General features: G+C 35.5%; 1 protein-coding gene across 2 annotated transcripts; it reads left to right on the forward strand.

The window, feature by feature from the left end:
* The first annotated feature begins 5,529 nt into the window (after positions 1-5,529).
* Positions 5,530-10,071, forward strand: LOC127075106 (putative potassium transporter 12). Of its 2 annotated transcripts, XM_051016555.1 has the most exons (9): positions 5,532-6,024; positions 6,885-7,113; positions 7,190-7,438; positions 7,541-7,591; positions 7,664-7,924; positions 8,050-8,102; positions 8,184-8,298; positions 8,530-8,784; positions 8,869-10,071. In XM_051016555.1, the coding sequence occupies exons 1-9, from the start codon at positions 5,767-5,769 to the stop codon at positions 9,918-9,920; spliced, it is 2,523 nt and encodes an 840-aa protein (XP_050872512.1). In that variant the 5' UTR covers positions 5,532-5,766; the 3' UTR covers positions 9,921-10,071. The 2 variants fall into 2 exon arrangements, with proteins under 2 accessions (XP_050872511.1, XP_050872512.1); XM_051016554.1 differs by having other exon boundaries at positions 5,530-6,024; positions 8,050-8,298.
* Positions 10,072-10,364: the final 293 nt, after the last annotated feature.

Raw genomic sequence — 10,364 nt, forward strand, 5'->3', positions numbered from 1 at the left:
CAAAGGTTCGAAGGGATCCATCCTACTTGCTATCTGAAGTTTACAAAGTCGCTAGCCTTTCAAATGTTTATAAAATTAGTTTTTCAGTAGTGGCAAAAGAGGATTATTTGCCAGAATATGAAGGGGACATCGTCTGGCACAACGAAGTTATGCAAAGGAAGAAAAATGGTCGCCCTAACAGCACCCAAATTCAAACCGAAATGGATACGACGAACAAAATGGTTAGACTATGTAGTTCATGTCGTCAACCAGGTCACAATCGTAATAACTGTCCTAGTATTGGAACGAGCACAACCAAATAAATTCAGATGTACCTCTATTGCTATATATGGAAACTTAAATTTATTTCAAAGTACCTTTGTTGTAATATATGGAAAATTAATTTTACTTCATAGTAGACGTTGTGACGAAAAGACAGTTGTTCATAAAAAATAACACAAACAATTAAAACAACTAGAATACAAAAAAATATGCGATTACAACCATCAAAACAATTTTGAACATGTACTGCATCATCCTACGAGCGTCTTGGTCGGTCTTAATATCCACCCATTCGCGCACTTCTCCGTTTTGGTTGAACGTGGACACAAGCCATTGTATTCTTCTAATCCGTTCACCCTCTCCAATTTCTCCCTCTAACCAATTGTACAACATCCGATTAGAGACGTTCAAACGTATTTGTGTTCCAAAGTCAAACCTGTATCGGAGTCGCAACGACATAAAATATTACATCAACATTTCGTTTCTAAATGTATGCAGACATTGTTGAAACAAAGAAAATTAAAATTGATGGTTGAACTAGACTAGGAGATGAATTTGAGTGAAAATAATTGTATGCAATGGGATGGTATTTATAGAGACAGAAGATGAATTGGAAAAAACACGTAGGCGCCAGTTGAATTGGCACCCACATGACACACACACACAGGCGCCACAAAAATTGGCGCCTTGCACACAAACACACACAGGCGCCATTGCCTCTGGCGCCTCCTCTTGGAGGGCCATGCAGGCCCACACACATTGGCGCCTCTTCATGAGGCCCAATGCATGTGCGCCAATGCATCTGGCGCCTCTTCTTACTTTTTTGGGGGGTGCGCCAACTCCCCTGACGCATCCTCACCAAAGTTGGTTATTTTGGTATTATTTTTGAAAACATGGTTATCTTCGTATTTTTTTTGAAAAAGTTGGTTATTTTAAAAAAAAATCCAAAATTATAATTAAATAAAAAAATATATAAAAATATCAATTTGTCGGATCAATAAATCTACTCGTTCACTGTTCTGACCAATGAATCAGATGAATCACACCAATTTTCACCAGGTCAATTGCACCTATGATCCGATGACCTTACGGAACCGCTCTACTTCCGGTCTAATTGACTGAAACGGTATGGATTCTAAAACACTTGCATGTAGATTATCAAATATAAGAACAAACAAATTTAAAGGACAAAATTAAACAATTAACAAAATCAAACAATTGAAAAACTTAAGGAGGACAAAACTACATAAGTTTATAAATTAAATAGAAAATTGCAAAAATTAGAATGTAACACTATTTTATATTGAGAAAATGAGTGATGCAATGACAATGTAAATTTATTTTACACTGTCAACCAATGACAATCCTACATCCCGTCAAGTCGGACTGAAAATTTTAAAATACTTGTATAATATGACAAAATGATATATTATCATTTGATAACAGTGTAAAACTACTATAAGTGCATCACCATTAAACCCTTTTATATTTATAATTATTAATGTTATAGTTTTACAAATATATTATAGTCTATTTAAAAATATACGTGGAGATTTACTCATAAATATATGTTTCTCAAAACACTTAATAAGGAAGTTATCTAAATTCCTACTTAGTTATTTTATATCTTTAATATCAAATTTGTAATTGTTTTATATTTTTAATATTAAATTAAAAATATGTATTTATATTCAAATGATGCAATGCAACCAGACATATTTGTAATGTTCATATGGAATGACGTGCTTCCCTCTGGACCACATATAAAACATAAGAATTCAAAATAACATTTTTCTTCAAATTTACCTTGTATTTCACCTGCTCCGAATGGGTTCTCAATTTTTTATTTTAAATAATATATTTTTTTAATTAAAATTCTAAAATAATTACTTTTTAAAAATATTCATCGAAATAATCATCTTTAATGAAGCATGCGTCAATTGGACTGATACATCCATTTTGTCATTGAGCATAGGCGTTCATACCATTGACGCATGTATGCAATGAAGCCAATATAATTGGCTCATACTTATTATATATCATGTGTATGCGCAATTGCATGTGGCGCATGTTGTATATAATTTTTTTTTTTAATTTTAAATTTTATACTTAGAAATAAATAAAATAAATAGGTAAATGAAAAATAATTATTAATATTATGATATAAAGTTAAAATACATAACAATTGACAAGAAAATCAATGACCTGCCCGATTGAAACGTCCCCTGTTCCACATCCCGGTGTGTTAGCCTGCCTTCGAGGTCTCTTACGATTTCCCTGGGGTGTTTGAGGTCTTTGAGTGCTGACATGATGCAATGTCGGCTGGTGTGAAGGTCTGGTGGAAGGTCTAACGGTATTTGACATATTTGTCATCATTTCTCCCCAATAGCTGGGGGATTGTCGCCAACGATGCTGCCGTAATTGAGTTTGGTGCCCATGTTATCGTAGTTGGGTCATTGTGGTTGAGTGGTTTGTGGACGGTATGGTTGCTCGAATTGAGACATTAAATCATTTTGAAAACGAAATAATGGTTCATGTGGTGTATTAAAGTCAAATAATGGTTGGGTGTTATGGAGATGGGATGTTTGAGTGCTCATAAGTGGGGGGCTATAATGGCATGAGGATGAATCATATGAATCATTCGGGTTATAGACAGATGTGGTGGTTGCGTATGGTTGTTGGTGGTTAGGGTTTAGTTTGTGGTTTTGAGTTTGGGTGTGTCGCATGAATTGGTTGCGAGGTTGGGTGTTTGGTGGTTGGATGTATATGGTAGGGTGATGGCGTGAGGTTGGTCGTTGGGTTTGGGTGGGTTGACATTGTTCTTGAGCGGGATTTTTTGTTGGGCATTTGATGACGAAGGTCGTTGGCGTGGATCAATCAAATACCTTGGCTCAGACACAAATTATGGCGTTGTAACCGACCTAAACCATGCCATATAATATTGAGCTGATCTAGCACCATGTATGATTGGTTCGTTTAAGATGTGTTGCTGTCGATTCCTCCAATGACGACACATCTCTTTTGCGAAGTGTCTCCAATATAAATAATCCCATTGACCATCGACTCTTTGTTGATGTCAATCTCCCAAACACGTTGGAAGTTCTGGAATTTGTTGTTGCATACCGAACTGCAGTTTTACACGGTCACTCTAGTGCATCTCCATAGTAGTGAACTGGATGATTGGTGTTTTTGCTGTCCAAACTGCATCATCATAATGGTTAACCTGATGATCAAGACCCATATACGGTCTCCAGATAAACTGTATAAGAATTTAACATGATTAGATGATATGTAATGGGATAATTTTTTAAAATCAAAAGTATAGTTGTTTAGTAGTAATACATCATCTGGTCCAATGTGGTCTAAAAGTTTGCGATAGACTACTACAACGTATTTGGGACACCTGTTGTAGTTCATCCCCTTAACCGACCACCTAGATCGAAAAGATTGAAAAATATATTAGTTACAGTTAGTTGTACTATAAAGTCTAACAAATTAGAAGATTTAAGATAAACTTACTTTGTTGCATAGGGGAATGTGAATGACTTCTCGTTAACCAGGGCGAGTGACGATATTCTTGACCAACCCCATGCTTGTAGCAAATAGACGCAAGAATAAAACGTACAAGTATGCCCTGCTCCCTTGTCATAGCGGCATGTTCAAAGGTTCGACATGATCCTTCCAACTTACTATCAGATGTTTACAAAGTCATAAACCTTTGCAATGTTTACAAAATTAGCTTTTCGATGGTAGCAAAAGAGGATTACTGGCCTACATATCAAGGGGATATTCTCTAGCACAATGAAATAATGCGAAGAAATAAAAAGGGTCGCCCAAACAACACCCGTATTCGAACTGAAATGGATACGGCGAACAAAATGGTTAGATTATGTAGTTCATGTCGCCAGCCCGGTCATAATCGTACTAACTGTCCCAGGTTTGGGACAAGCACAACAAGATAATTTTAATTGTAACTCTTTTGCTTTATATTAAAAACAACATTCATTTTATATGATAAGCAGAACAAATATAATAATTAAACAACAACGCAAAAAACTACAACACAAAAAGCTACAACACAAAAAGCTACAACAAATAAAATAACATCACAAACAAATACAACACATAAACAAAATAACTATGCAATTACAACCATCAAAACAATTTTGTGAGAAGTATACATCATCCTGTGAACGTCTCTGTCAATTTTAATATTGACGCAGAAACGAACTTCTCCATTTTGGTTGAACGTCATATCAAACCATTAAATTCTTTTGATCATTTCACCATCTGCAATTTCTCCATCTAACCAACGGTTCAAGGTCCTATTAAGATGTTCGAACGTATCTACATTCAAAAGTCGGATCTTTATCGCATGCTGCACTGCTGAAAAAATTAAATCGACATTTCTCTTGTGAATATAAGGGCACAAGTATGAATATGAAGACATTTAAAAAAAAATCGAAGGAGATTGAAGGAAAATGGAAGGAGAGAGTAAAAAGTTGTGTGAAAAATTATGGGAGAGTGATGTTGTGTATTTATAGATGCAGTGGTGGAGCAGTAGCCACATGCATTGACGCACACATAGAGTGGACTATGCATGCGCCATTGCATATGGCCCCTACACATGCATGCGCTAATCCTACTGACGCCTAGGCCATGGATGCGTCAGTGCATGTGACGTTAATGACTAACATTTTCATTGGATGCGTCAATGCAACTGATGTCTAGGTTAAATATTTTTTGAAACATGATTATTTTGGTAAATATTTTGAAAAAATAATTATTTTATAATTTTAATTAAAAAAAAGGTTATTGTAAAAAAATTCTCTCAATTTTTTATTTTTTTTATATAGTATTGGGTTAAATATATTTGTGCTACTTCTAAATATTTCACATTCCATTTTTAATCTCATAAAATATTTTATTCTATTTTTAAAATTTTTCATCCATATTTTTATCTCTAATACTAAAAATGTCGTTAAAAATATCGCTTATTCAATCTTTAATTAATAAATCATTCATAAAATCGTCGTTAAGTTGTAAAAATCGTCTGTTAAATTATAGAAGAATAAAAAATATGAATAAATTTTTTTTGAAGAATTATTTTTTTAAAAATATTTTAGAAATTAAAAATAAAATTTAAAATATTTAGATCATCACAATCATATTTAATCCTATAATATATTTTTTGAATTATCTTATCCTCAATTATTATTGCTCTTTTATTTTTGTTGAAAAAAAAACATTGATTACATTATTGTACCCTGACCTGACCCTGTCTTTGAAAGAACAGGTTTTTGGCATGTTTCAATCGTGACATCAATACTAACCTATCTTCTCTACTTCAAACTCCAATGGTCTATTTTCAAAGAAAAAATTAGGATGAACTTTCATCTCAAAAACCATCAAAACTTGTTGATAAAGTTTCATACTTTCAAAAGCTGATTCAATTTTCACAACTGGGTTTTTGATTTTTGATTTATTTCTTGTTTGTGTGAAAGAATGGCGTTGGATAGGATTGAAGAGGGAAGCGCGAGATTGTTGGGAAGCACCAGTGGTGGAAGTAGTGAGTCTAGGTGGGTTGATGGAAGTGAAGTTGACTGGGATGAAGCTCCTCCTTGGTCTACTAAGAGCCATGGAAGTGATGGTAGAGAAGGGTATGGTTCAATTAGGAGGAGGCTTGTTAAGAAACCTAAAAGGGTTGATTCTTTTGATGTTGAAGCTATGGAGATTTCTGCAACTCATGATCAACACTCCAAGGTATGGTTTTGTATTTATTCATGTTATTCACCTTTTATTTAACAGTGAATATATAGTGCTAGTTATCGTTGTAATTGCGATCACGAATGCGGTCATTGCAGTTGCTGCAACGCTCAATGCGATGCATCCGTTGCAGTGTGAATTTTAAATCATACCACAATTGGGGGATGTTTGAAGTTAAGATTTTTAATTACAGGTTATGAAGTTTTGAGTTTTGATGAAAATACGAACAAAATTGTATGATGCAGTTCCAAACACCGTCAAATAGGTGATTTTAAATCATACCATAGTTAGGGCTTCAAAATGTAGAGTTGAAAAACACTTAAAGTTAAGATTTTTAATTACATGGTTATGAAGTTTTGAGTTTGATGAAAATACGAAAAATATTGTATCATGCGGTTCCAAATGAGGTTGCATGCGTGATTTTAAATCATACCGCAATTAGGGGGTTTGAAATATTCAGTTGAAAAACACTTAAAGTTAAGATTTTTAATTACATCAGAAGAAAATTGAGTTTTGGGGTTATGAAATTTTGAGTTTTGATGAAAATATGGGCAAAATTGTATGACGCGGTTCCACGTATGGTCGCATGCGCGATTTTAAATCATACTGCAATTGGAAGATCTTTGAAATATACGGCTGAAAAACACTTAAAGCTAAGATTTTTAATTACATCAGAAGAAAATTGAGTTTTGGGATTATGAAATTTTGAGTTTTGATGAAAATACGGGCGAAATTGTCTGTCTGACGTGGTTCCAAATGTTGTCGCATGTGTGATTTTAAATCATATCGCAATTGCGATCCGATGCGGTTGCGGAGGTTTCTTAGTCTTTAAAATCTTCTGTGCTTATGTGAATCAGGAGCTTTCCCTCTGGCCTACCATTGCATTGGCATTTCAAACTCTTGGTGTGGTATATGGTGACATGGGAACAAGTCCTCTTTATGTTTTTGCCGATGTCTTCAGCAAGGTTCCTATTAACTCAGACGATGATGTCTTGGGGGCGTTATCATTAGTAATGTACACGATAGCGCTTATTCCGTTAGCAAAATATGTTTTCATAGTTCTCAAAGCTAATGATAATGGAGAAGGTAACAGATTCATTTTCACACTCATAGTTATGTACTTTGATTCATGGTTTTTTACATGTTAATTGCTCAACTGTAGGAGGAACTTTTGCACTATACTCGCTGATTTGTAGGTATGCGGATGTGAATCTGCTTCCGAATCGCCAACAAGCTGATGAACAAATCTCTAGTTTTAAGCTCAAACTTCCAACTCCAGAACTCAAAAGGGCTTTAAAAATAAAAGAGACTTTGGAAAGGACGTCGATTTTGAAGAACGTGTTGTTAGTGTTGGTTCTTATCGGAACTTCCATGATTATCGGAGATGGTATTCTAACTCCAGCAATATCAGGTATGTGAGCAAGCAACTTTTTGACACGAATTTGCTTATCATTTTGTATTAGCAAGTACAATGTTAAAAAAAATAGCTTTTAATGGCGCTTCTTTGTTGCAGTGATGTCGGCCATCAGCGGTCTACAGGATCAAATAAACGGATTCGGTACAAGTAGGTACAACAAAACTTAGATAGGTAATTCATGCTTTTACTTAGATATGGAATTCATGCTTTTACTTGCAGGTGAGGTGGTTAGTATATCGATTCTAGTCCTGGTGGCTTTGTTCAGCATTCAACGATTCGGTACCGCTAAAGTGGGTTTCATGTTTGCCCCTGTACTTGCTTTATGGTTCTTTTCTCTCGGTTCTATTGGACTATATAATATGCTTAGATATGATATTACTGTTGTGAGAGCACTCAACCCGGCATATATCTATTATTTCTTCAAGAACAACGGAAAAAGCGCATGGTCTGCTCTTGGTGGTTGCGTTCTTTGTATTACAGGTAAACCTCTTTCAATCGTTCAAAACATAACCGACGGATTATTTTCTACCTAAATGAGACGTTGAAGAAACTCTTAAGGTCATTGAATCAGGAAATTCACAACTTTCTTTTGTGTTCCTATGCAGGCGCGGAAGCAATGTTTGCAGATCTAGGACATTTTACTGTACCGTCAATACAGGTTAGTGAATCCTCGAATAAATATATAAAAATATTTGAATTTCTTCGCTTTCTTAAATCTCATGCACGATTGCTCATCCAGATCGCTTTCACTTTCGTGGTATTTCCATGTCTCCTTCTCGCCTATATGGGACAAGCTGCTTTTCTGATGAAAAACCCCGCTTCTTATTCAAGTGTATTCTACAAATCTGTTCCAGGTGATATAGCGTTTATAAACATATAAATCACAACAAATCATATATATGTATGACTTTAGAAGTACTTATGAGTTGTCAGCAAATCCTAGCTCAAATGGCAGAAGCCGATATTACTAGGTTGGACATCATTACCAGGGTTCAAACTCTGGTTCTCACGGTTTTGTGAGAGTTTCTAGTGGTTACATGTATTACTCATTTTAGATCCTTTTGTTTGTGCTTTGTGTCAAACAGAGAGTCTCTTCTGGCCGGTGTTTGTTATAGCGACACTTGGTGCTATGATTGCAAGCCAAGCAATGATATCTGCTACGTTTTCGTGCGTTAAGCAATCAATGGCTTTGGGATGCTTCCCCAGGCTCAAGATAATTCATACCTCAAAAAAGTTCATGGGTCAAATTTACATCCCCGTCATTAATTGGTTTCTGATGATCATGTGCATCATCGTCGTTTCCATTTTCAAAAGCACCACCGATATCGCAAATGCATATGGTAAATTTCCCACCATTTCAATTTTCATCAAGTATATGAAAATATCGACTAATGCGATTATCCGTTTCATTCGTTGAATTGCAGGCATTGCTGAAGTCGGTGTTATGATGGTTAGCACCACATTAGTGACACTAGTTATGCTTTTAATTTGGCAAACAAACTTGTTTCTCGCATTTTGCTTCCTACTTGTGTTCGGTTCTGTGGAGCTTATTTACATGTCTTCGGTCCTATCGAAAATCTTTGAAGGCGGATGGCTTCCACTCGCCTTCGCTACCTTTTTCCTCTCCGTGATGTACACGTGGAACTACGGAAGTGTATTGAAGTACCGAAGGGAAGTCAGAGAAAAAATTTCAATGGACTTAATGCTCGATCTTAGTTCCAATCTCGGAACAGTAAGAGTTCCAGGAATAGGTTTGTTGTATAACGAGCTTGTCCAAGGTATTCCCTCGATTTTTCTGCAGTTCCTTCTAAGTCTTCCGGCTCTTCACTCTACCATAGTTTTCGTCTGCATTAAATACGTTCCGATTCCTGTGGTTCCTCAAGAAGAAAGATTTTTATTCCGAAGAGTTTGTCCAAAAGATTACCATATGTTCCGCTGCGTTGCTCGGTACGGTTACAAAGACAGCCGCAAAGAAGATCACCGTGCATTCGAGCAACTTCTCATCGAAAGCCTCGAGAAATTCTTGAGAAAGGAAGCGCTAGAAGCTGCGTTGGAGGATAACTTTACCGACGACTTGGACAGCATCTCGGTGGATACAAGAAACTCTGATCTTACGCCTGGCACTGCGGTGGAAGAGCTTAGGATTCCACTAATGCAAGGTCAGAATTTGGAAGAAAGAGGAGCTACGACCTCACGTGAAGCTGCATCGACAGTACTACCGTCTAGTTACATGTCGTTGGATGATGATCCTAGTCTTGAATACGAGCTTTCAGCTCTTCGAGAAGCAATGGATTCGGGATTCACTTATTTGCTCGGCCATGGAGATGTGAGGGCAAAGAAGGACTCATTTTTCTTTAAGAAATTGATGATAAACTATTTCTATGCATTTCTGAGAAAGAATTGCAGAGGAGGTACTGCAAATATGAAAGTACCTCACACCAATATCATTCAAGTGGGGATGACATATATGGTTTGAACTATGAATGAATGAGCCATGCAATGTAATCTCAGTTTAAAACAACACATTGTTATTGTTATTGTTGTTGATGTTTTTCTTTCTGTTAACAATGATTGGAAATATTGTTGGAGTTATGTTGGCTTAAATATTTATTTTGGTCTTTAGAGCACTCAAATTGTGTTGAGTATCAGTTACTGAAGTGATGGAGCCAACATAGTTTATGTATGAAATATTTCTTTCATTTTAATAATCTTAGAATAGTTTCAATCATAACTAGTAGGATACATGACATTAATTATAATGAAATAAAAATAGTGGTCATATTATATTTTTAGGTTTAATCTTATTGTATTCCTTACATTAATTGTTGCACACTTGCACTCTTATTTTTTAGTTACATAGTAAATATATTTAAACTTTAAAGAAATTAAAATAAATTCTTAAAACGTAAAACTTTCTCGA

This window comes from Lathyrus oleraceus, chromosome 4 (genome assembly GCF_024323335.1).
Source record: "Lathyrus oleraceus cultivar Zhongwan6 chromosome 4, CAAS_Psat_ZW6_1.0, whole genome shotgun sequence".
Taxonomy (NCBI): domain Eukaryota; kingdom Viridiplantae; phylum Streptophyta; class Magnoliopsida; order Fabales; family Fabaceae; genus Lathyrus; species Lathyrus oleraceus.